The sequence below is a fragment of the Gorilla gorilla genome, chromosome 4, assembly GCF_029281585.2.
Source record: "Gorilla gorilla gorilla isolate KB3781 chromosome 4, NHGRI_mGorGor1-v2.1_pri, whole genome shotgun sequence".
NCBI classification, from domain to species: Eukaryota; Metazoa; Chordata; class Mammalia; order Primates; family Hominidae; genus Gorilla; species Gorilla gorilla.
In genome coordinates, this window is record NC_073228.2 from 154228802 (window position 1) to 154254627 (window position 25826).

General features: G+C 52.9%; 1 protein-coding gene across 16 annotated transcripts in view; it reads left to right on the forward strand.

The window, feature by feature from the left end:
- Positions 1–24619, forward strand: part of TCOF1 (treacle ribosome biogenesis factor 1) — a 42289-nt gene extending 17670 nt beyond the window's left edge. For 2 of the 16 annotated variants that reach the window (XM_055386202.2, XM_055386207.2), the window contains 17 exons: positions 108–287; positions 460–708; positions 801–998; positions 3282–3419; positions 3606–3785; positions 3909–4109; positions 7443–7553; positions 12283–12469; positions 14257–14393; positions 15913–16026; positions 16326–16545; positions 17074–17159; positions 17741–17921; positions 20641–21201; positions 22701–22798; positions 23369–23414; positions 24156–24619. In XM_055386202.2, coding sequence (XP_055242177.1) covers positions 108–287; positions 460–708; positions 801–998; positions 3282–3419; positions 3606–3785; positions 3909–4109; positions 7443–7553; positions 12283–12469; positions 14257–14393; positions 15913–16026; positions 16326–16545; positions 17074–17159; positions 17741–17921; positions 20641–21201; positions 22701–22798; positions 23369–23392 — 2865 coding nt within the window. In that variant the 3' untranslated portion in view covers positions 23393–23414; positions 24156–24619. Of the gene's footprint in view, positions 1–107; positions 288–459; positions 709–800; positions 999–3281; positions 3420–3605; positions 3786–3908; positions 4110–7442; positions 7554–8118; positions 8641–12282; positions 12470–14256; positions 14394–15912; positions 16027–16325; positions 16546–17073; positions 17160–17740; positions 17922–20640; positions 21202–22700; positions 22799–23368; positions 23415–24155 lie in introns of those variants that run through there. The other 14 variants (XM_055386204.2, XM_055386208.2, XM_055386203.2 and 11 more) reach the window with 9 other exon arrangements.
- Positions 24620–25826: the final 1207 nt, after the last annotated feature.

A 25826-nucleotide genomic window follows, 5' to 3' on the forward strand; every position in this document is an offset into this window, starting at 1 on the left:
GTGGCCTCCCAACCTCACACTGGGACTCTGTCTACAATCTTAGTTTCTTAATGTCTGCACACACCTACCCTGGGCTCCCTCTCCCGATCCTGTGTATCTCACTCCAGGAAAAGTCCTTGGGGAACATTCTCCAGGCCAAACCCGCCTCCAGTCCTGCCAAGGGGCCCCCTCAGAAGGCAGGGCCTGTAGCCGTCCAGGTCAAGGCTGAAAAGCCCATGGACAACTCGGAGAGCAGCGAGGAGTCGTCGGACAGTGCGGAGGCACCAGCAGCCATGACTGCAGCTCAGGTGAGGCCTGGGGAAGGAGGCTGCCACATGGCCTGATCTGCCACACCACAGTCGGCACCCCCGGGGAGCTGTGCTCCCTCAGGCAGAGCATGGGTTCTGGCTGGTGGGGCAGAACAGATGGGGGACTCTGAGTTCAGGAACCTTCTCCAGCCTTTCTTTGGTGTCCCCTCAGGCAAAACCAGCTCTGAAAATTCCTCAGACCAAGGCCTGCCCAAAGAGAACCAATACCACTGCATCTGCCAAGGTCGCCCCTGTGCGAGTGGGCACCCAAGCCCCCCGGAAAGCAGGAACTGCGACTTCTCCAGCAGGCTCATCCCCAGCTGTGGCTGGGGGCGCCCAGAGACCAGCAGAGGATTCTTCAAGCAGTGAGGAATCAGACAGTGAGGAAGAGAAGACAGGTCTTGCAGTAACCGTGGGACAGGTGAGGCCTGTGTTTTCTGGGCGGGCGTCAGGGCCGCCCCTACGTGGTCCTTTGGACTCCTGGAGACACCTCTCTTCCACTTGTCATCCCAGGTAAAGTCTGTGGGGAAAGGCCTCCAGGTGAAAGCGGCCTCAGTGCCTGTCAAGGGGTCCTTGGGGCAAGGGACTGCTCCAGTACTCCCTGGGAAGACGGGGCCTACAGTCACCCAGGTGAAAGCTGAAAAGCAGGAAGACTCTGAGAGCAGTGAGGAGGAATCAGACAGTGAGGAGGCAGCTGCATCTCCAGCACAGGTGAGGCCTAGAAGGAGCAGGCCCATCCCACCCACACCTGTTCCTGAGCCAGGGCTGAGGATGGGCTTGACTGGGGGCTATTGTTGCCTGCAGGTGTGCAGAAGCCTCAGCGGTAGCCTCAACACAGCTTCCTTCCCTATCTTTCACTCCATGTCTCCTCTGCCTGTCAGAGCTCCAGGGTCTCTGTCTTGTTTGCCTTTTGAGGTCCTCCTGCTGATTGATTCCCTGTGGTTTTCACAAGCTCTGGAGTTCCCACCCTGCCAGGTGCTGCCCTTGTCTGGGGCTGCTGAGGCCCTGTTTCTCGGGGAAGTCCTGTCTCTGTGGAGCATGGACATGCTCCTGCAGTGTGGAGTGATGGGGTTGAGATAGAGGGTGTGAGCCTGGGCTGCGCAGCATGACAGGTGAGAGCATCTAGGCCTTTTATAGGAGGTGGCAGCATCTGAGCCATGGGCTGAAAGAGTTGGCCAGGTGAAATGGGCAGGGAGAGTGTTCCAGGCAGAGGAAGCAGTCTGTGCGAGGCCAGGGAATGAGAGAGTGCCTGGCTTGGGTGCCTTGCCACAGGCGGCACATTGTGGTGGGATGGCTGGCAGTTGTTTAGAGCCAGACCGCCTGGGTTCAAGTTTCAGCTCCACAGCCTGGCAAGTGCTGTAAGCCCTCAGAGCCCTTACTCTCCTATAAACAGGAAATCAGCCCTCACAGGTTTGGGTGAGAATTTAGGTGAGATCTCACCTGCTACACCCAGCAAGGGAGCTGCACACAGCAAGTTGTCTCTGTCACCCTGACGATGGGCCAGGCTAATGTGGAACAGATCAGGAGTGAGGTCTCCAAGCCTGGAAGAGCTGAGAGAAGATGGCTCACTCCCTGCACTCACCCACCCACTGTTTATTATTTTTAATTGTCACTGGTTTTTTTTCTGTAACCACTCAGAAATTAGTCATTTCTTTTTTCTCTGTACCAGAGCACACATTTCTACCGATTTTTTTTGTCCTCCTCTCGTTGACTTGTGGGACCTCAGGGCCCTAGAATTCCTCCATTGAGGTTTTTAAGCTCTGCAGGGGCCCCTTCCAGAGCCGCCTCTACTCTTTCCCAAGCTGCAGGCACATTCCAGACCCAATGCCTTACAGAGTTTCATTATGCAGATCACTTAAATATTTGTCTTCCCTTCTGAGCCTCCCACCTGTACCATGAGGTGGGTGTTTTATTTTTATTTTTTGAACCATGGGCTATTTTGAAGTAAGCTGTTTAATTTCCAAATATCTGGGATTACCCAGGTTTCTTTTTGTTGATTTCTAATTTAGTCACATTGTGGTTGGAGAACATATTTTGTATGATTTCAATCCTTTTTTGTGTATTGAGACTTGTTAGGTCAAGTCAGTCTTGTGTCTTGTTTCTTGTGGAAAACATGGCTCCCCTCTGGAGGATTTACATGCTCTACTGATGAGCACCTCGGCCTGAGTCATACTTGGTCCACACTGTGGGGAATCTTCTTGAAGTCCTGATTCTTCACCTCACTTGACCTCATGTGTTTGAGGAATGCTGGGGGATGGGGTTGTTTTCTGACACTGACCAGATGCCGTCCCTGAGTGAGGCAGGGGCCTTGAGATGCTGCCAGAGTCCTCGTTCTGTTTCACATTAGGCTTGCTGTCACTTCTGTTAAGGATCTCACTCTGGGAATTTCCCTTTTTTTTTGTTCTCCTTCTATTTGTTGGAATCCCTGACAGGCCTTTTGGGGGTTCTCTGGATATCGGTTAAGGCTAGATTAAGCTGAAGAAAACCTTAAACAACAAGTATCTTGTTCTGCCGTGGCTGCTTGAGCTCCAGCTCTGACCTCGGCATTCCATCTAGCCTGGAGGAGGAAGAGACATGTTTCTGACCTTTTATGGCACTCAACTTACATCCTATGAGCCAGAATTTAATGACATTGCCACCTAGCTGAAAGGGAGCCTGGAAAACATCTGTTTTAGGTAGTCTTGTGCTTAGCTAATGCTAAGGAAGGCACGCACAATGAGTTTGAGTGTTTATTATGTTCCAGACATCATGTTAAACTCTGAATCTCCTATTTAGTCTTCATCATAACCCGTAGGTGGGCCTTATTATTATCTCCATTTGATAGAGGACTGAACTGAGGCCCAGTGAGATCAAGTGATGAGCTCAGGTTCACACGCCTATTGCATGGAGGAGCCAGAATCCAGACTCGGGCTCCAGCTCCAGAGTCTGTATTCTTGGCTAGCTGCTTTACTCTATCTCACCTTCTCCCTCCTTAATTCCCTTTTCTCCACTCAGGTGAAAACCTCAGTAAAGAAAACCCAGGCCAAAGCCAACCCAGCTGCCGCCAGAGCACCTTCAGCAAAAGGGACAATTTCAGCCCCTGGAAAAGTTGTCACTGCAGCTGCTCAAGCCAAACAGAGGTCTCCATCCAAGGCAAGTGGGGCCAGAAGCCACAGGAGGTGTGGAGGGTTGGGGTAGAGAGGAGGACCAGTCACTGAGCCCAGCCAGGAGAAGGTCCGTGCATGGGCAGGCCACCCACCCAGAGTTGTGCCGTAGTGGGGAGTGGGACCTGAAAGGAATCACTTCTGCCTCCAATACTATTATCCCCCTGCAATTCAGGTGAAGCCACCAGTGAGAAACCCCCAGAACAGTACCGTCTTGGCGAGGGGCCCAGCATCTGTGCCATCTGTGGGGAAGGCCGTGGCTACAGCAGCTCAGGCCCAGACAGGGCCAGAGGAGGACTCAGGGAGCAGTGAGGAGGAGTCAGACAGTGAGGAGGAGGCGGAGACACTGGCTCAGGTGAGGGGGAGGGAATGGAGATCATCCCCTACATGGGATGTAACACCTTTGCCACATCCAGCTCCTGTCTTCTCACATGTCCACCCTCCAGGCTCTCTCCTCTCATCCTGTTTCTCACTCCAGGCGAAGCCTTCAGGGAAGACCCCCCAGATCAGAGCTGCCTTGGCTCCTGCCAAGGAGTCCCCCAGGAAAGGGGCTGCCCCAACACCTCCTGGGAAGACAGGGCCTTCGGCTGCCCAGGCGGGGAAGCAGGATGACTCAGGGAGCAGCAGCGAGGAATCAGACAGTGATGGGGAGGCACCGGCAGCTGTGACCTCTGCCCAGGTGAGACTTGCCAGGCCTCTGAGCCACCAACACTCACTCCTCAGAACGGGGGTATAGGGCTGAGCGCGGTAGCTCACACCTGTAATCCTAGCACTTTGGGAGGCCGAGGCAGATGTATCACTTGAGGTCAGGGGTTCAAGACCAGCCTGGCCAACATGGTGAAACCCCGTCTCTACTAAAAATATAAAAATTAGCTGGGCATGGTGGCGGGTGCCTGTAATCCCAGCTACTCGGGAGGCTGAGGCGGGAGAATCCCTAGAACCTGGGAGGCGGAGGCTGCAGCAAGCCAAGATCATGCCACTGCACTCCAGCCTGGGTGATGAGAGTGAGACTGTCTCAAAAAAAAAAAAAAGAAAAAGAAAAAGTGAAAAACCAGGGTTTAGGGCCAGGTAAGGAAAAGAAAGGAAGGCCAGGTTAAGGCTTAAGGCTCCAGCTCCACCATGCCCTCCTCCGTCTGCTGTCATCCACATCTCCTTAGGTAAAACCTGCTACTAAAACCCCCCAAACGAAGACTTCCCTAGCTAAAAGTGTCCTGGGTCTATATCTAGGTCGAGGTCTCCACCAGCTCTATAAGCTAGGCCAGTATTTCCCACCAAGGCATATGAGACCAAGAATCTACATGTTAGTTATTGTGCATACGTTAACGTAATACAAAATGACTCTCCCTGTCAGAGTCCCAGGGAAGCTTGGAGTGTGGCACAGGTCCCCCTGAGGTCCTGGAGAGATAGAGGAAGTCTCATCCTGCACCTTGGCCCGGAGCTTCACATAGGCAGGCGCATCTTCTCAGGCAGGGCTTGTCTAGCTTAGTGCAAAGCCTGGACCCTGGAGAGTGGGGAGAAAGAAAATCTGAACAATTCCCTCTGTCTGCTTGCAGAAGATAGCAGGGCTTGCTACATCCTACAGAAGTGTAGGATGACAAACTCCAGCACTGCCGAGGCACAGGTGTGTGATGGAAATGACTGATGCAGGCCTGGCAGTAATGATAGATGTCGGCCGGGTGCGGTGGCTCAAGCCTGTAATCCCAGCACTTTGGGAGGCCAAGGCGGGCGGATCATGAGGTCAGGAGTTCGAGACCAGCCTGGCCAACATGGTGAAACCCTGTCTCTACTAAAAAAAATACAAAAATTAGACAGGCGTGATGGCAGGCGTCTGTAGTCCCAGCTACTCGGGAGGCCGAGGCAGGAGAATCGCTTGAACCCGGGAAGCAGAGGTTGCAGTGAGCCAAGATCATGCCATTGCTTTGCACTCCAGTCTGGGCAACAGAGTGAGACTCTGTCACAAAAATAAAAAAAATTAAAAAAAGAGATGATAAATGTCAGGAGAGATGGTAGATAGTGGTAGCAAGTAGGGCAGACCGGAGAGCCCTTGCCCCATCCAGAGAGGCAGTTCTTATCAGCTTCAGCCAGTTGTGACTGTGGAGATGGACCTTCTGTGTGGCCAGATCTTCCATTTCTTAAGGGAAGCTGGAAGTCCCTGTGCCAGGCCAAGCTCCATAACCTCTTAGATTTGTTTTCTTCATGAGTAAAACAAGCACCGAGATGAATGCTCCCTAGCCCTAACCTCTGCCTTTGATACACCAAACCAACAATTACTGGGGGTGAAAGACATTGGCCCCACCCTCAAGGAGCTCACAGTCTGTGGGGCAAGACAGGTGACCGAATTATCGCAGAGTATGCTAGTGGTGCTGACAGCTGAAAGAGCAGGTCTCTGAGAGGCCAGAAGAGGAGGAGATGATTGAGCTGAACCTGAAGGATGACCAGGCACAAAAGTGGAGAGGGCCTCTCAGTGTGTGCAGAGGGGCTGGGCATGAAGGCACATGGTCACTGAAGGCAGCTGTCCTGCAGGCCGTAGGCCCTCCCAGGTGCTTGTTACTGGTAGATTTATGGAGGACCTAAATGCCAGACTAAGACATAGGCCCCGGCCATATTTTGGGCTGTGTAGTTTTTTTGTTTTTAAGTTTTCAATGAGTTCTTAGTCAGAATGGCCTAATCTGTAGGAGAAAGCCCCATTCAAAAGAGCTTAAATAAGGGGATTGACTGTCTTAAAGTGCACAAAGTCCCAGGTTCCAGCTGCTGAAAAGCTGGTTCCTTCAGCTGAGCGTCAGTGGTGACCAGATTTCTTCATCTCTGCACTCCACTAGCTTTATGGGCATAGCAGGGCTGCAGCATCTCCTAAAGTGCTGGGGGCAGGCCGGGCACGGTGGCTCACACCTGTAATCCCAGCACTTTGGGAGGCTGAGACAGGCAGATCACTTGAGGTCAGGAGTTCAAGACCAGCCTGGCCAACATGGCGAAACCCTATCTCTACTAAAAATACAAAAACTAGCTGGGCCTGGTGGCACCAGCCTATAATCCTAGTTGAGGCAAGAGAATCACTTGAACCTGGGGAGGAGGAGGTTGCAGCCTGGGCAACAGAGTGAGCAGAGCAAGACTCCATCTCAAAAAAAAAAAGAGATTAGGGGGTAGACTTAAGGCTACTCAGACCTCAGGCTGGATGTTCTACCGCCTTAGCCATAGACAAGAGGCCAGTAGTTCCCATGACTGGCTGGGAGGAGGGCCCACCCTCCCTGAAGCATGTGGTAGGCGCCACTGAACAGAGTGAGGGTTCTATTAGCAAGGAACAGATGGGGGCATGGCTGTTAGGAGGCAGCCTGCAGTGTGCATTGTAGTTGCCCCATTTAAAAATTGGAAATGACATGTACAAATCTTCCAGCTTCTCTTGAGAAATTGGAAGCTCAGGCAGCCTGGGTCCTACTTTTTTGGCTAGGCTGAGTAGGGAAAAGGGGGGCCCCCATTCCAATAGGGACCACTGAGCTGCCATCACCACCAGCATTTCCACCCAGATCTCTGAGTCCTCCTCTGACTGCAGTGCTCATCCTTCCAGCCCCCATCATCACACCTGCCCCAACAGGAGGGGATGGTAGCCAGTGGAACACTTCTAGGCAGCTCCTGCTTTTGGCTGGGGGTGTTACAACCGGAGGTGAACTGTGCTGGGACCACTGGCTTGTGCCTGCAACCTTGTCCCAGGCTGCTGTCACCTCTTGTCGAGACATTGGGCCAACAGCCCTGCAGCCCTCAGGTTTTAGCTGCATCGGGGTCATAAATCCCTTTCATGTTCGGAGTCAGCTCTGGAAGGAGCTAGCAGGGTGGAAGCATGTTTCCAGTGGCTGTGGGGCAGGTCAGGCCAGCAGGTATCCCTGTGCATGTGCAGGAAGGGGCCACGCTGCCTGCCCTGGAAACCAGAGTGCCTGAGGGTCATTGCCTACTGGCTGTTTCCCCCTCAGCAAATGCCCCTCTCCCCGACCACGTGCTTATCCAGGTCTTGTCCCCTCAGAAGGACAGTAACTCCAAACCTGCCAGAAGCAAGACCCTGGCCCCAGCACCCCCAGAGAGGAACACGGAGGGGTCCTTGGAGAGCAGTGAGGAAGAGCTGCCACTGACCCAGGTGCGCCATGCCTTCTCTCTGCAGATGCTGCAGGATCAGAGCTGGGCTGGCAGGCCTTGCAGGAGAGGGCAGATCTTGCCCATAGGGAAAATCTCGCCATATTTAAACAGCACCTCACAGCTTCTAGAGCTCTTTCCTCTATTGTGACATTCATCTGAGCCCTGTGAGGCAGGCAGCAGTGCACAGTTAAACATACAGGCTTCAGAGCCAGGTGGTGTTGGGGCGAAGCCCAGCTCTTCCACCCAACAGCCCCGTGGTCCTGGGCAGATGCCTTTTCCCCTGTGTGAGGCTCAATGTTTCAGCCGTAAAATGGGGACAGTACTGGCACCTCTCTCCTGCCTCTGTGCACTGGTGCCAGCACACAAGGTACTTGCCACAGTCCCCTGCCTAAGAAAGGGTGCCTGTTAACTGTGAGAAGGGCAGGGAGTGTTGCCCCATTTGACAGATTGGGAATCAAGCCTTAGAGTTGAAGCAGTTTCCCCAAATTCTCATGATTCGTAAGAGGCTGAGGAAAGGTCCAAACGCTGGTCCCCTGGCTCCCTGTATCTCTCTGTTTTCTGTTTAGGACCGGGAGTCTTCTTGAATCCCATGAGCTCTGCCCAGGACCCTCTCTCAAGCACCTGTGGCATACCTTCATGTGCTCCACTGCACCCAGAGCTTAAGCCACAGTCCTGCTCAGGCTACACCTCCAAGGGTGGGACCAGGCCCACCTTATCTTCCTGTACTCCAGAGGCCCAAGTCAGCCATGTTGGTGTGGTCCAAGCTTCTGTGTGAACCCTGGCCCTTCCATCAGACAGCATTACCCTTTGTCCTCCTCTAGCCCCAAGCTCCCAGAAGCTTCTGCCAGGCACCTCAGAGCACCAGCTCCCCTGTCCCAGGGCCTAACCACAGATCCTGGAGTTCTGCAACCTCCAGACCAGAGCGGTCTCATGAACCACCTCCCCTTGAATATCACAAACCACATTGTTATCAATTCATCAGTAAGGTCAGATGCTGTTTGCACACCTCCTGCAATAGGGTGCTCACTGCCTCTCACTTTCCAATGGCACAGATTACAAAAGTAAAGAACAACCACCACCACCATCGGTAACTCCCTGTATTTGCATTTTTCTGTTTAATCTCCACAACAGCCCTATGAGGTGGCTCCCTTTGTTGTTTGCATTTTAAGGAACTGGGAATGAGGCTCAGAGAAGTTGAGGGACCTGTCCCAGCATCACATGGCTGATGACAAGTGGACAGACCTGGTGTTTGAGCGCAGGCCATTCACATTCTGACCCGTTGCCTGGTGCTGCCCCGACACTCTCCTCTCCCGGGCTTGGGCATTGCCCTCTGGCTCTGTGTGGAGCCTTTACGAGGCCACCTGCCTCTCTGAGGGATCTAAACAACTGGGAGGGAGGGGACCGCTCCCCCTTTCTCTGTGGGGGTGGACTAACAATTAAAATGAACATCCTACTTAAACTGAACCATTTAATTGGTATGTTAGTCCTGAAGATTCTGGAGTCTCTATTTAAAAAGCAGAAAAGAAGTCAGCGGTTTGTACATTCCCCCAGGAGGATTCGGGGAAGACGGGCATAGCCCGGGGAAGCTGCAGCCTCTTCCTGATTGAGAGATTTTTAGTTCCTAATCCCCAGCTCACTAATTATGATTATTTTCATTATTGTACATTTATTGAGCACCTCTCTATTGACAAGTTTCAGTCTGATTTTATTAGCCCATCAGTGGGGAAAGGGATTGAGGCCAGGGTGGTGGGCAGAGTCCCAGGCTAGGAGGCAGGGATAGATACCTTGGCTCCATTCCTAGACCCCTCACTGTGCCTCCGCCCTGTTGTGCAGAGTAGACCTCAGGCCAGAGTCTGTGCTGGGGTCAGGACAGCTTCCAGATTTAAAAACAAGTAGGTGATACATATGTTAAATAACTTAATTCAGCTATTCCACAGTGTATATGTGTATCAAAACATGATGTTATATACCACAAATATATGCAGTTTCACTTGTCGGTAATATAATTTTTTAAGGCCAACTTCTTCTATTAGTTTGTCAAAGACGTAGGCCCTGCTCTCAAAGTTTTAGGTTGAATCAAAGAAAAAGGAAACCTATAAGAAACTAAATTCTGGTGTTAAATTGAGGCCTAGCATAATTGGTTCTAGAAGGAGCTCCAGTCTGGTGCCTGGAGAACTAACTTCTAATCCTGGCTCTGGCACCAGTTTGCTGGTTGCCCTGGGTGAGGCCACTTGCCTTCTCTGAGCCTCATTCATCTCAATCTCTGGGATGAGACTTCCTGGGTGGGTAGGGTGGACCTTGAGGCTCCAGGCCACATCCCCAGAGAGTAGAATTTCTCAGTCCCCTGGAGTGGGGCTGGCCTAGATCTGTTAAGCAGCCCCAGGCAATTCTGAGAGAGGTTCTTGGAGTGTTTGTTGCCTTTGTGGTCATGTCCCTTGCCAGGGTCCGCAGCCTAGGCCATCAGCCCCCTCTCCCCACTCTGTGACTTGCTGGAATGAAGGCACAGTTAGAATGAGCTCAACTTTGACAGGAGGGGGTGAGCACTGTCCAGAAAGCCCCTAGGTTTGGTTCTGCAGGCATCAGACCTACAGGTAGGAGGGGTATCCCAGGGTTCCCTCTGGGTCCTTACTGCCCAGCACCTATAGGGAGGTACAACCAAATGTTCAGGCCAGTGCTGGTTTTGCTGCTTCACTCCCATCAGTTTTTTTTCTAACTGACCCCAGAACTACATTCCTGTGTATACTGTGCTTTGCAGTTTCCACAGTGCATTAGAACCCCTCCAGTGAATGAGCCCAGGCTGGGATAACTACTAGCCGTTTCATTAAACGGGAAACTGAGGATCAGAAAGTTGAGGGGCTTGACCACACAGTGAAGTCATGAGAGAAGCGTAATGAGAAGCAGGTCTTCCCCTATACCCTGGGCAAGCTTCACTGCCCACCTTTATGAACTCTACAGGCTAATGCCCCACCCCAACCCCCCACAGCCAAGCCCCCTGCACCACCTCCCTCCTACGGCCCAGAGGCCCAGTGGGGTGGCGTGGGCAGGTGGAACTAACAGGAGGCTTTTGCTGCTGAGCTGCTTTTAACATCCCAAGACGCTATTGTTTGCCTCAGTGGGTTCGTTGCTTCTCTTCGTCCCCGACAATCTGTTCCTGTCTTCACATATATATAGATCCCCCCTCCCTCAACTGTAAGCCTTCTCCCACTTTCCATCCTTCTCTTTTTTATATCGTGGGAAGGAAGGCTCTGGAAGTGGCAGATCAGAGCAGCCGCGGGGGAGGCTATTTGGCAGGGGTAGGAAAGGCCTAAGCCCAGAGAAGCTTCCACCCTCAGGCAGGCACCTTTCTGTTTTACTTTTTACTTTATGCCTCTCCACAGCACCTTAGCTCCCTGAGGAGCCAGGTGTGCTAAGTCAGGCTCAGAGGGTAAATAGGATGGTGAAACAGAGACCAGTCTGGACCTGATTCCACTCCTCTCTTAGCCTCAGGCAGCTCCCTCTTCCTGCCCTCCAGCTCTTCACTGGCCAGAGAGGGAGCAGAGCTCAAACCAGATCTGACATTTGGGGAATGGAAAGTAGACCTAACCAGCTCCCTGGCTCACAACCATGTGTGTTCTCGTTAGCTGGAGGTTCAGGAAGGAAATGGGCCTGGAGATGCCCTGGTGTGCAGTGAACATGTTCAGGGATGGTGCAGTTCAAAACCAGACTGGCCTGCAGAATACCAGGGAGCTGCTGTTGCTTGTTTGCTTTTTCTTTTATTGTTTCCTTGGAAAATTTAAAGCATACCCAAAGATAGAATAATGTAAAGAACCCCCACGTACCATCCCCAGCCTCAACAGTTAGGAACTCCTGAGCAGGCTCGTTTCACGCAAACCCTCCACTCAGTTCCCCAACGCCCCTGGATTACTTTGCAGCCAGTCTCAGACATGTCAGCTCATCCACCAGGATTTCAGTATGCAGCTCTCAGTTATAAGGACTTTTTAAAGCACAACTACGATACAATGTCACACCTAATAAGTTGATCTACCCAGTCAGTGTCCCTATTTCCCTGATTGTCTCATGGAGTTCAGTTAAAGGCCACATACGGCATTGAGTTATTAATCCTCTAAGTCTTAATCTGTTGGTTCTCACCCACTCACCCAACCCTTGTTTCTCTTGTGCATTTTTTTGTTGAAGAAACTGAATTGTATAGCTGGGGAGTTTCATCCTGGGCCATGTATCAGGAGGGCTGCATCAGGACCTCTGGGGTTGGGGCAACTAGACTGTAAATACCTCCCCAGGTGAATTGCATATCCCAACCAGGCAGCCTTGGAAAACTGCTTAGACCACTCCCTGCATTCAGCAAGTAACTGTCTCTGAAGGCAGCCGGGGAAAGAAGACAGAATTGGACATTCTGGCCGTGGCTTTGCTTCCAGTAGGGACAGCAGCCTTGGGTCGCTCCCTTTCCCTCTGGGCTTGTGGTTTTCCCACTTTGTATAAGGGAGCTGATCCTGCTGAATGTAGGGCTTCACTGTGAGGGTCAGGTGGGCTCTGAGTTGTGAAGTGCTGTGCTGGGTCTTAGCAGATGTGTGGGGTGGGAGGGGGCACCCTGGGCAGCTGGAATGGCTTCTGTGCCCAGCTGCCCCTGAGCTCAGTGGACCCCTTGCCTTGTAAAACACTCCCTAACCCCATCACCTCCTTTCCCTGGCCAAGCCTTTAATCACTGGGGGGGTGTTTTGTTTTTGTTTTTCAAGGTGATTAAACCCCCTCTGATTTTTGTCGACCCTAATCGTAGTCCAGCTGGCCCAGCTGCTACACCCGCACAAGCCCAGGCTGCAAGCACCCCGAGGAAGGCCCGAGCCTCGGAGAGCACAGCCAGGAGCTCCTCCTCCGAGAGCGAGGATGAGGACATGATCCCCGCTACGCAGTGCTTGACTCCTGGTGAGCGCAGCCCTTATGCAGTGGTGGGAGGGGCTGCCAGCACTGCCCCACATTGAGGCCCAGAAGGGACAGGACACTGGCTGAGTCACATAGCAAGGTGTTGGTCGGGAGGGGCTTGGGGTCAGGTCTCTGGGCCCTGCGTTAGCCATTCTGATTAGGGCCTGGCTCAGACCTGCAGTTCTGGGGGAATAGTTGCCAGAGCTTTTTTGTGGCAGCCCCAGGCATGGAGCCCAGCCCAGAAGCTGCAGGGACCAGGTTCCTACATAGTCTAAGAAAGAATTCTGTATCAGTTGACTGCCTGTGGAACAAGTGGTCAGGGTGGTAGTGAGCTTCCCGTCCTTGGTGGCATGTAAAGTAGGTTAGGCAATCCCTAAGCCAGAGACATCATAGGGATAGATTTCATCTATCAGAGAGACAGGACCAATCTGAGGTTTCTTTGACTTCTGAGAATCTGTGATTCTACCAATGACAACAGGAAAAGGGTTAATGTTACTATTACAGTTATTGTAACAGTTTTACAAGCAATAATACCTGATCCTGATAGGACAATTTAAAAATACAGGCGGGTGCAGTGGCTCACGCCTATAATCCTAGCTCTTTGGGAGGCTGAGGCAGGCAGATCACCTGAGATCAGGAGTTCAAGACCAGCCTGGGTAACATGGCGAAACCCCGTCTCTACTAAAAATACAAAAAATTAGCCTGGCGGGCGCCTGTAATCTCAGGTACTTGAGAGGGTAAGCCACGAGAATCGCTTGAACCCAGGAGGCAGAAGTTGCAGTGATCTGAGATGTGCCACAGCACTCCAGCCTGGGCGACAGTGAGACTGTCTCAAAAAAACAGAAAGCAGGCAAAATACAGATTACTGCTGGGCATGGTGGTTCGCACCTGTAATGCCAGCACTTTAGAAGGCCAAGGTAGGAAGATCACTTGAGCCCAGGAGTTCAAGACCAGCCTGGGCGACATAGTGAGAGCCCTATCTCTACCTATCTACCTACCTACGTACATATATACATATACATATACTTATATGTGTGTGTGTATATGTGTGTATTTTTTTAATAAAAATACAGATTAGCACATAAGAAACTATATCACCTGTAATTCTGCCCCAAATAATTACTGTTAACATTTGACAAATGCTAACTTTATAAAAACCTAAAATATACGTGTGTTTTTAAAGCAAGACCATACTGTATCTAATGCTCAGTAACCTTTACTGGATATTTTATGACATCGGGTTTTTTTCATCTTTACATATTTGCAGCACAATTCCTAATGGCTACAAAGAAATCCCTTGGGTGGACATGCCACAGTGTGTGTAGCCAGCCCCATGTTGGAGGAAGCAGAGGGTTTTGTTTCAGGGTGGAGGGGTGAGGGAGTTGGCTGTTATAAACAGTGCTTTGAAGAACATGCATGTAACCAGGCCTCTGCAGATAACCACGGGGACTCTTAGGAGAGACAATTTTAACTGCAAGGAGAGTCGTTTGGTGCCGGTGCTCTGGCCCATTGCTCAGGAGTGGCAGCCCAACCAGTTGGGAGGGGAGGGGATGAGGAAGCCTGGGGTCACCCCCAGAGCAACCATTTGAGCTCCCTGAGCCTTGTCAAATGACATAGTGACATCTCCTGCCTGGGAGGCTTGGAGAGGGAAGTAAACAAGCTTCTACCTCTGTAAGCCCTGAGCACAGCTCTAGATCACCAGCACAGGCCGGTAAATTGGGTTATTGCCGCTGCTGAGGAGGCGATGGGGCTTTTGTGCCCTGATGTGCCCCCGTCTCGCTCCATTTCAGGCATCAGAACCAATGTGGTGACCATGCCCACTGCCCACCCAAGAATAGCCCCCAAAGCCAGCATGGCTGGGGCCAGCAGCAGCAAGGAGTCCAGTCGGATATCAGATGGCAAGAAACAGGAGGGACCAGCCACTCAGGTACGTGGTGGGCAAGGGAGGGTAATGCAGGCCAGTGGGGTGGGGCCCTACTTCCATACTTACCCACATGTACTGATGGGATGGCCTGCAATTGCTGTCACCCCCACACTCCAGAGGTCGTGGCCTCACAGCCAGAGGCTTTCTGGCCTCCTAGCTACAACCCCCCAAATCACCTTTGAGTTATGAGGAAGAGTAATCTGGGGACACAGCCTCCTGGCCAAGCAAGCCCTGCAGCACTCGAGTCCCTCATGAGGTTTTCCAGCATAGTGGGGCTTTTGATTTTTTTTCTTCCAGTTTTGGAATGCCATGAACAAAAGTTGCCCTCTTTTGGTGTTTGTAATAGTGACTTCAGCATTCTTCCAAGCCTTCACCATCTTCAGTGCATTTTTATTTGGTCCTTGCCTGAATCTAAAAGCTGGGCATTTTAGGGTTAATGGCTGGTGCATTGTTTAGATCATAAAACTTAGCACACATCCCCACCCCAAGGGCTGCGATGTGACCAGCATTCAGCAAGGCCGGAACCCGGGTCTTCTGAGACCCAGTTCATTGCTCTTTGGGCCATATCAGTCTGGTTTCCCATCCCATTGAGAGGATGAAGTCCATGACACACTCTGACCTCTCTTCCTGAGGGGTGGGCTAGGGGGGTGTTGGGGGGGGCGGGGCTGGTGTGCCACCCACTCCCTGGGCTCATCACAAGCTCCAGGTCAAAAACTTCTGGGAACAGGGGTGTCGGATGGGAAGTCAGGCTGTGGTCACTGCATCCATGAGCATCGGTTCCTGCCAGGCCCTAGGGATACTGCAGGAACCAAGACAGGGACAAGGAATTCCCAGGCCAGTCAGGGAGTGGTGAGGGGCAGCGATTAAACAAGGAAACCCACATATAAATAAAAAGTAGTCACCAGCTGGTAGGAGAGGAAACAATAAAAACTAGAGAATAGTGGGGTGACCTGCTATATGAAGGCCTCCTGAGACAGCGATGCTTAAGCAGAAAAAGCAGCCAGTCACAGGATGAGCTGGGCCACCCTCCGGGCAGGGAAACTGCAGGTACCAGGTCTTCGGGGGAAGCGCTTGGGAATGAGGGAAACTGAGAGGTGGGGACAGCTGGATGAGGAGCTGGGGGAGAGGAGATGAGCCAGGCTGTGGCAAGGGCCACGCCACATTTGAAGGCTCTCAGCAAGGGGTCATGCCCAATTTCCATGCCCACCACTCTCCCTGACTGCTAGTGGGTATAAGAAGTAGAGATGGGGGTCCACCAGGTTGGAGATTATCCCCAGTGAAGGTGCAGATTGAGTGGTGGGGCCTAAGCTACTTCCCTGCCCTGGGCTGGGAACTGTCCCTTGCTCCTTGAGAACAATGTGAGTGGCTCATAACCTGAAGCCTGCCACCAATTTTGCCCCTTTGACTGCCCCTCAGTCCCTGCTCCAGCCCTCACCCCAGCCAGACAGCATCTGACCAGGGTGTGGCACAGCTGGCATCCCAAGGACTTGTGAGTTTGAGGGCTACCTCTTGCCACCCACAGGTGTCAAAGAAGAACCCAGCTTCCCTCCCACTGACCCAGGCTGCCCTGAAGGTCCTCGCCCAGAAAGCCAGTGAGGCTCAGCCTCCTGTTGCCAGGACCCAGCCTTCAAGTGGGGTGAGCTTGGGGAGCCAGGGGAAGCAAGCCCACGGAGCATAGAAGGTGCAGGCGTGGCCCTGCATCCCGGCACCAGCACTCATCTGCCCCATGACCTCTGCACTTGGTTTGCCTCCCTGGGCCTCAGTGGCCTAATCTGTAAGAAGGAATTACAGTACCTTTCGTAGTTGGAAGGATCAAATGAGGCTGCATGTGTGCCCCATCTAACACAGTTCCTGGCCCTACTGAAGTGTTCAGGAAGGACCAGGTCTTACTTGCCCTAATTTTTCCTTCCATTCCTTCTCCTTTCACCGAATTAGGTTGACAGTGCTGTGGGAACACTCCCTGCAACAAGTCCCCAGAGCACCTCCATCCAGGCCAAAGGGACCAACAAGCTCAGAAAACCTAAGCTTCCTGAGGTCCAGCAGGCCACCAAAGCCCCTGAGAGCTCAGATGACAGTGAGGACAGCAGCGACAGTTCTTCAGGGAGTGAGGAAGATGCTGAAGGGCCCCAGGGGGCCAAGTCGGCCCACACGCTGGGTGAGGGTGCCAGGGGAAAGGCAAGGGTGGACCAGGAAGAGGGTGTTGTGTGGCCTGGTGGAGCCATAGCTCTGGCCTCAGCTCCGTATCTCAGACTCATTCTGCACCTGTGGCTGAGCCTGGGCCTCAGTTTCCCCATCTGTACAACTTCATGAGGAAGTCAATCCAAATGATTTCAGAGACCTGACTTTGCTGTTTGACCACTCTCAGCTTTTTGGTATCAGACTCCCTTCACTGGCTCCCAAAAACTCCAGGGCCATGTTTCTGGAACAGTGGAAAGCAGGGAAATAGAAATGGGGCCTCAGGAATTAGAAATAAGGCTTTGGCATTCAGATGTCGCACCTAGCATGCTGTGACTAGCGATGAGTGTGCAAGGAGTGTTGAAGCAGTAGGAAGACTTGTGGTGAGGCGGGGCAGGGGATGGGGGTGAGGGACCTGCAGAGAGACCAGGGCCTTCCTGAAGGGCTCTGCCCTTCCCGGCTGGCAGGGGCCACCTGGGGCTACCAACAGGATACTGTGCTTCTCCAGTAGGTCCCACCCCCTCCAGGACAGAGACCCTGGTGGAGGAGACCGCAGCAGAGTCCAGCGAGGATGATGTGGTGGCGCCATCCCAGGTAACTGCAAGGGAGAGGACTGGCAGCCCACAGGCCTTAGGGTGGAGCCCCAGGCCAGGCTCCTGTCTACCCGATCCCTCAGGTCAGGGGTCTGGGTCCCCTCTCTTCACAGAGGCCTTGGGCAAGGTCCTGTCTGCAAGGCACCATGTGTGGCCCAGCCAGCAGACCACAGCCAGGCTGCCTCTGTCCCCTCATAGAGCCCTGAGTAGCTGACCCTTGGGGTCTGTAGAAGGGATTGACCTTGATTCTGGGTGATGTCCGGACAAAAACATTCTTTAGCAGATTTATTTTAAGGTTACTATCTGTATGTGGCAAAAGCTAGTAATTTTCCATTTGTATTAATAAGAAATTTCCTTTTTAAATGTGCCTGTCTAGAAAGTGTATTAATTAAAATAGTTCAGGAGGCACACGCCAAGGGCTGAAGTGCTGCTCTGTGCCTTGCTGTCCACCCACTCTGCACTGATAGGGCAGGGTGATCCTAGAGGCCCCAGGCTGCTTTCCTCACAGCAGGCCATGACTCGGGCTGGGTTATGGCAGTGGGGTGGGGTGGTGGCAGCCTCTTTCACAATGGGCTTCTTCAGTCTCTCCTCTCAGGTTATATGACCCCTGGACTAACCCCAGCCAATTCCCAGGCCTCAAAAGCCACTCCCAAGCTAGACTCCAGCCCCTCAGTTTCCTCTACTCTGGCCGCCAAAGATGACCCAGATGGCAAGCAGGAGGCAAAGCCCCAACAGGCAGCAGGCATGTTGTCCCCTAAAACAGGTAAGTTAAGGTCTGCAGGAGGGACATAGCAGGACACAGAGGGACAGGGCAGTGGGCCCCTTCTTGCCCTCCTGTAGCAACAGTCCTCCCAACATGGTCCTGTCTGCCCCCAGAGCCTCTCCAAGTGAGACCTTCTGGCCTTGCATTGGACCTGAAGATGCTCATCAAAGTGCAGGTGGGGCCAGGTGCAGTGGTTCATGCCTATAATCCCAGCACTTTGGGAGGCCGAGGTGGGCAGATTGCTCAAGCCCAGGAGTTCAAGGCCAGCCTGGGCAACACAGAGAGACCCCATCTCTAAAATTTATTTTAATTAGCTGGTGTGATGGTGCACGCTTGTAGTCCCAATTACTTGAGAGGCCGAGGCAGAAGAATGACTCGAAGCCAGGAGGTTGAGGCTATAGTGAGCCATGATCATGCCACTACACTCCAGCCAGGGTGGTACAGTCAGACCCTGTCTCAAAAAAAAAGTACAGGTGGGCCCCACGCCCAGGTGTCTGGCTCCCATGGCCCTGGACAGCCTGGAAGTGGGGGTGTATCCAGCCCTGGGTGGTGCTGATGCACCTGGTAGGATAGCCCTTGCCTCAGAGGAAGCTGCGTCTTTTGGCTTGTGGAGCAAGTGTTGGCTCTCTCCAACCATCCCCATCAACTTTTCTTCCCTGTAAATAGGCTCACGGTGTGGGGTGTGGGCCATGGGCCTCAGAGGATAGCTTAGACAATAGGCTGACAGTCACGTTTGGAGGACACTCAGCACATGCAGGAGACCCCAGGCAGTAGACTGGCCCCAGGCTGTTCTGACTCATTGTAAAGCCTTGGAAATCCCCTGGCCACTCTGGACCTCTGTGTCTTAACCATACAAAACAGCAGTTGATGTATCCAGTCTGTGTCAAGGCATGGCACATGTAGAAAATAGTCACATTGTATTTGGAGGGCAGACTGGATTATTCAATTCACCCAACCTGGGGCATCCACTCTCCCTGACCCTACTGGAGCTAAGGGTCAAATATGTACCAGCTGGGCACACTTGGGACAGCTCCAGGGCTTCCCCAGCCTTGGTGTTCTGGGTGTTTGCAGATAAGCAGCAGAAAAGTGGGCCTGGCGCAGTGGCTCGTGCCTATAATCCCAGCACTTTGGGAAGTCAGGGTGAGTGGCTCACTTGAGGTCAGGAGTTCGAGACCAGCCTGGCCAACATGGTGAAACCTTGTCTCTACTAAAAATACAAAAAACTAGCCAGCATGATGGCAGGCGCCTGTACTCCCAGCAACTCAGGAGGCTGAGGCAGGAGAATCGCTTGAACTTGGGAGGTAGAGGTTGCAGTGATTGCACCACCGCACTCCAGCCTGGGCAACAGAGCAAAACTCTGTCTCAAAAAAAAAAAAAAAGGCAGCAGCAGAAACGTAGGCTCTGGGGAGAGAGGTTTCCGGGGCTAACTGCCCTCCCCAGCTTCCCTCTCCATTGGCTCCTGCCATCTTGAAGAATCCCCAGAGGATGGAATTGGGCCTCCAGCCGTCCCGGGGGCCCCTCTGCCTAACCTGGCCTGCCCTGCCCAGTCCACCTCCCCCAGCCCACCGTAGCTCTAGAGCCAAAAGTCGCCAGAAATCCTGGGTGGGGCTGAGGGGCCAGGCTCACTGCATGCTGCAGGGGGCAGCCCTAGCCTCAGTGTGACATGAGTACCACATAGAGTGTGACATGGAGTATCCACCTGGGCCTTCCTCCAGGCAAACACCTCCAGGACCAAACCACCAAGCCACCTTTCAGAGCCCAGCGTGCAGGAGTGTTGTGCCCATGAGACCCAGAATGGGGCAGAGACCTCCAAGTCACTTGGAAGTTAGAGCCGGTGAGGAGACCCAGTCATGGGACTTTCAGCTGCAGCTTGCCCCAGGCTGGGTCGGAAGAGGAATTGCTGCTCACTTTCTTCCCCAACGTTCTCTGTGAGAGGCGGTGCGACAAGGAGACATTTTAGAGGGGGCTGTGGAAGGTTTTTTTTTTTTACACGTGTAGTCAGCACACAATTATCAAAGGCAAGCAGAGGCGTGGAAAATTCTAAACAAAGGCTGCACCAGAAGTCTCTCTGGCAGGCAGTAAACCTGCTTAGTCAGCCACCACGTGTATATACACTGCACCCAGAGCTCCCTACCTTGCCTGGACCCCCTGACCAGGAAGGGCCGAGTGTGGGTAATCATCAGTTGAATGTCTGCATGGCCCCCACTTTTATTATAAATCTGCAATGTATCATAGGAAGCCTTACTGTTCATCCACCCCTCACATTATAGACAGGGAAACCAAGGCCCTGGGAGGAGATGGGTCCTGGCCAGAATCACACTGAAAGTGGGTGGGAAAGTCAGACCTAGAACCCAGGTCTCCTTCCTCCCAGCTCCAGACTCCATCTCCCTCCTTTCTGAATTTTCATTCCATTGATAGATTTCAGGCCCTTTCATTAACATTCTGGAGTCATTTTCTGTCCCCCACCCTAACTGGAGTTTTTAGTATAAAGAGACAGGGAAAAGCTGTAAGTTAGAAATGAAGTCAGGGTGTGAAATTGGTGGAAAGGTGTGAGCTTAGGAGACCAGCTGGGGCAGAGTGACCACCAAGTCTTGCTCTCCCCATCTGTGCCATTGTAAGAAAAGATGGAGTCACTCCCTGCACCCTCTTCGCTCTTAGGTACCATAAGATCTGTCCCCCAACTCTCCCAGATCTGTGACCCCACATTCTGTCTCCATAGGTGGAAAAGAGGCTGCTTCAGGCACCACACCTCAGAAGTCCCGGAAGCCCAAGAAAGGGGCTGGGAACCCCCAAGCCTCAACCCTGGCGCTGCAAAGCAACATCACCCAGTGCCTCCTGGGCCAACCCTGGCCCCTGAATGAGGCCCAGGTGCAGGCCTCAGTGGTGAAGGTCCTGACTGAGCTGCTGGAACAGGAAAGAAAGAAGGTGGTGGACACCACCAAGGAGAGCAGCAGGAAGGGCTGGGAGAGCCGCAAGCGGAAGCTATCGGGAGACCAGCCGGCTGCCAGGACCCCCAGGAGCAAGAAGAAGAAGAAGCTGGGGGCCGGGGAAGGTGGGGAGGCCTCTGTTTCCCCAGAAAAGACCTCCACGACTTCCAAGGGGAAAGCAAAGAGAGACAAAGCGAGTGGTGATGTCAAGGAGAAGAAAGGGAAGGGGTCTCTTGGCTCCCAAGGGGCCAAGGACGAGCCAGAAGAGGAGCTTCAGAAGGGGATGGGGAAGGTTGAAGGTGGAGATCAAAGCAACCCAAAGAGCAAGAAGGAGAAGAAGAAATCCGACAAGAGTGAGTGACCGCTTCTCCCAGCCCACCCCAAGGGCTGCTGGGCACCCTACGGGGGCGGGAGGGACCCTCAGCCAGCACCTAGTCTCATTCCTCCCATGTAGAAAAGAGAGGCTGAGACCAGCCTGGCCAACATGGCAAAACCCCGTCTCTACTAAAAATACAAAAAATTAGCTGGATGTGGTGGCGGGCACCTGTAATCTCAGCTACATGGGAGGCTGAGGCAGGAGAATTGCTTGAACCTGGGAGGCAGAGCTTGCAGTGAGCCAAGATCATGCATTGCACTCCAGCCTGGGTGACAGAGCAAGACTGTCAAAAAAAAAAAAAAAAGGCTGAGAAGTGGTTTGTCCAGAATCACAGGGGCAGCTTGTGGCAAAGCCAGAACTCGATTCCAGAGCACTTGAGTCAGCACTGCCAGGAATGCTCCAGAAGGACGAGGAGTCATGTCCTCTTTCCCCAAGCCCAGTGCAGCAGATCTTGGAGGAACCTGCTTCTCCAGCCAGCTCCTGGGTGCAGAATGGACCAGGAACCAGACTGTCAGAATCCTCATCCCAAACCCCATCTTCTCTCTAGACCTCAGTTTTCCCTCCATAGTAACACTGGCCCTTTACTGAGTGCTGTTCTAGACTCCGCATGCAGCACGACCTCATTTAGGTAGAAATGAGGCTCAGCAGGTAGAAGAGTGCGGCTCGGAGAAGTAGAGATGCTGTTCAGGGCCACAGAGTTTTGCTAGGTGGAGCCAGAGTCAAACCTAGGCAGCACTCTCGAGCATCGCCCTGGACGGTGGGTTGCCAGTGATGCCCGAAGAGCCAGCTCGTTCTGGAACAAAAGGCGGGCACCCTCAGAGCAGGACTTGCAGCCCCTTGGTGCTCAGAACTGTGCTAGATTTCCATTTACAGTAGGGATAGATAGTGTCCATTTAAAATAAATTTGCGGGAGTTTTAAAAAGTGAGTTGAGCTAAAGAAAAATGGTAGTCATCCAGGTGGTCCATGGATGGGACAGAAATCATGAGCTGGCCTCCAGGGGGCAGGTGAACTGGCCCTGCTGGGTGATCACCACAGCTGCCAGACTGTTTTATTTTTATTTTTTGAGACAGGGTCTTGCTCTGTCACCCAGGTTGGAGTTCAGTGTCAGGAACGCAGCTCACTGCAGCCTCAGCCTCCCAAGCTCAAGCGATCCTCTTGCTTCAGCCCCCCAAATAGCTGGGACCACAGGCGTGCACCACCATCCCCAGCTAATTTTTGTATTTTTTGTAGAGACAGGTCTCACTATGTTGCCCAAGCTGGTCTTGAATTCCTGGGCTTGAGCAATCCACCCGCCTCAGCCTCCCAAAGTGCTGGGATTGCAGGAATGAACCTCCACGCCCCGCCCTGCTGGCCTGTTGTGATGGCTTCTGGTGGTGTGGGGAAAGCTGGGAGCCCTGCCCTGTGCGCCTCCCAACATTGACCCCAGCACTTAGGATTACCGTCTGTAGTTCAGGAACTTTACTTTCTTCCCTTAGGAAAAAAAGACAAAGAAAAAAAAGAAAAGAAGAAGAAAGCAAAAAAGGCCTCAACCAAAGATTCTGAGTCACCGTCCCAGAAGAAAAAGAAGAAAAAGGTAGAGAGTTCCTGGGGTGTCTCAGGCCAGAAAACAGACCCAAACCCAAGCCCCCTCCTACACACCCAGACCGGGTTCCTGCCCCCTTCCCATTTTCGGGGCCCAGTGGGGGGCGTCAGGGGTTGTGACACACCAGGGAAGAGGCTGGCAGGGCATGTTCCCTGAGCACATGGAAGCCGTAGAAGTGGCCTGCCGGAGGTCGAAGGGTGTTGGGGAAGGAAGGAGAGACTCCCCCCAGCACAGGGAAACCAGGTAGACTGTGGCAGGTTTTCAGGTGAAAGGAAACGTTGCCTGGGCTGCGTGTGCCCCGGCTGGCAGGCTAGCCCTGAACAACAGCTGTCCTCACGGCCCGGGGCCTTAGCACCTCAGACACAAATGAAGTTCTCACCTTGGCCAGCAGGGCCTCAGCTGTATTTAGGAGAGCTGAACATCTGTTTGCCTCTGCCCTTGGAGGTCCCTGCAGACCCAGTATCTGTTCTAGAGGAATTCACTAGTCCTCAGGAGGTGGGGGCAGCAGTGGGTGGGGAAAAGCTGCAGGTCTGAGAGCCTCTCGTACTTCCCTCCTCACAGAAGACAGCAGAGCAGACTGTATGACGAGCACCAGCACCAGGCACAGGTACACTTCCCAATCATTCCTGAGCATTCAGGGTGGGAGGACAGCTCTGGTGTCCCCTGTGGTCCCAGAGAGCCAGGCAGACCTGATAGGTGGGCTCTAAGGGGAAAGGAGGCTGGGGAAAGAGGTTCTATTGCCAAGGGTCCATGGGGCCAGTGGGGTGACATCAGGAGCTGGCACTGCAGCATCAGAAGTATCCAGAACAGTAATGGCAGTGGTGACACCGAGTGCACTCTGGGTGCAGGGGTTGTGCATGCTTTAGGGGGTGTGCCCTGGGATGGAGCCTGTTTGTAGGTGAGGTCGGATACAGCTTGGTTCCTCCTTCACTTGTGAGCAGTTCATTTTCCTCATGATCCTGTAACTTGGGGGCATTTCCTTTTGGGAAGGAAGATGGTTTACTCAAGATGAGCTATCACCATGGATCTATGCTTCCCTGTGGAGGACAGGCCCTGCCAAGTGGTGGTGACAGTTAGCTGCTCCACCTGGCTCTGCTGACCCTGTAGTCACCCAGCCTCCTGTAAATGGGGGTGATGCAGAGCCCGCCTCCTGGGCCAGTGGTGAGGCTTATGTGAAGCTAAACTAAACACTAAAGGACTCAGCCCAGTTCCCAGAACATTCCAAGTGCTAAAAAAATGTCCACTGTGGTTAATGCCTCCCCCCTGCATTGGAGATGCCAGATTTCATTTTCCTTGCAGGGGAAAAGGGTCAGGAAATTTGACATCTGCATGTGTTTCCTTCCCCCAGGGATTTCCTAGCCGAGCAGTGGCCATCCCCATGCCTCTGACCTCCACCGACCTCTGCCCACCATGGGTTGGAACTAAACTGTTACCTTCCCTCGCTCCACAGAAGAAGACAGCCAGCTGCAGGGGTCCCTGTGCTGGCCAAGCCAGTGAACCTGCGGGGAGGCTGGTCCAAGGAGAAAGTGGACCAGCTCCCATGACCTCACCCCACTCCCCCAACACGGGATGCTTCATATAGATGTGTACAGTATATGTATTTTTTTAAGTGACCTCCTCTCCTTCCACAGACCCCACATGCCCAAAGGCCTCGGGACTTCCCACCACCTTGCTCCACAGATCCAGCTAGGCCTGACCTGTGCCTCATCCCTTGCCGCTTGGTCTCTGGCTGATCCCGAGGCTTTGTCTTCCTCTCGTCAGTTCTTTTGGTTGTGTTTTTTGTTTTTTTTTTAATTAAAAAAAAAAATAAAAGACTTGGAGGAAGGGTGCAAGCTCCCAGTGCATCTGGGGCACACATTTCTTGGAAGGGACTGTCTCGCCGCCACTCGGGATTCCTTCTTGCCTGCGTGTTGAGGCTATGGGTGACTGTGGTTAGTGGGACAGGCAGTGAGCAGTGAAGTGCCTGAGTGCCGAATTGGTGGGGAAGGCTTCCTGGATGAGGTGGCGTCTAAACTAAAGGATGGTCATGGTTGATTTCCTGTTGCCAGAGTAAGTCATGTAAATACCCAAAGACAAGAAATGGAAGGGGCTGAGAATCCTCGAGTTAGGCCTCGAGCTAGGGGCAGGCTCCCTGGAGGTGCCTGGTGAACAGCTGTGGCAGGCACAGCAGGTCTAGGAAAATCGGAAGTGAGTTGCCCCTCACATCGCGCTCACCATGGTTCTGTGGTGGTGAGGGCAAAAAGTGGATGAACATGAAAGACAGGATGATGTCTTGGGTGTGGACTGAGAGGGGAGGGGTAGCAAAGGAGGTGGTCTGCTGCTCCAGCCTGGAAATGCAGAAGCCCACTTCCCTGGGCCCAGAGCCATGTGGAACACCAGGGGTCCTGAAGATGTTTCCAGAGCTTTTAGCCTCATGCTGGAAACAGCCAGAGGCAGTGCAGAAGAGGAATGCGTGGCTGGAGGTGTCGGAGACCCAGGTTGGCATCCAGCTGACTCGGGGCCCGGGGCCAGACCCTCCACCATCTGGCCTCTCTCCTCTCAAGCATGTTGCTCTAGAACAGAACTACAGAGTAGTGTCCTCATTGGGCCTTGTTGACCCACAGCAAGACTTTAAACTTAAAAATGGGGTGATTTCACTGCAGTTCTTGATTTTTGGCTCCTCTTAAAAAGATAACATCTGGCAACGGGGGCTGTGCTTCCTCCTGGCAGCAACCAGATAGAGCTGAGTAGCAGTCAGCCCCTTAGGTAAGGCATGGGCACCCAGTTCTCCACAGTCCCCTACTTCCTGTCCATCCTGACACGGAGGCCCTATGTCGGTTGCCATCTGTCATCACATTCACACTGTTCTTAGTATAGAAATGAAATTGGGGACATAGGAAAATGAAAGCTGTACCAAGAAGAGCTTGTGCTTAAACTAGGCAAGAGCCTATTTCTTTTTGGAAGTAGAGTGTTCGTGTGTGTTAAACATGTAATCAAGTATGTCTGTGTCCAAAGACTACAGGCCACCCCCAGGCCTGCC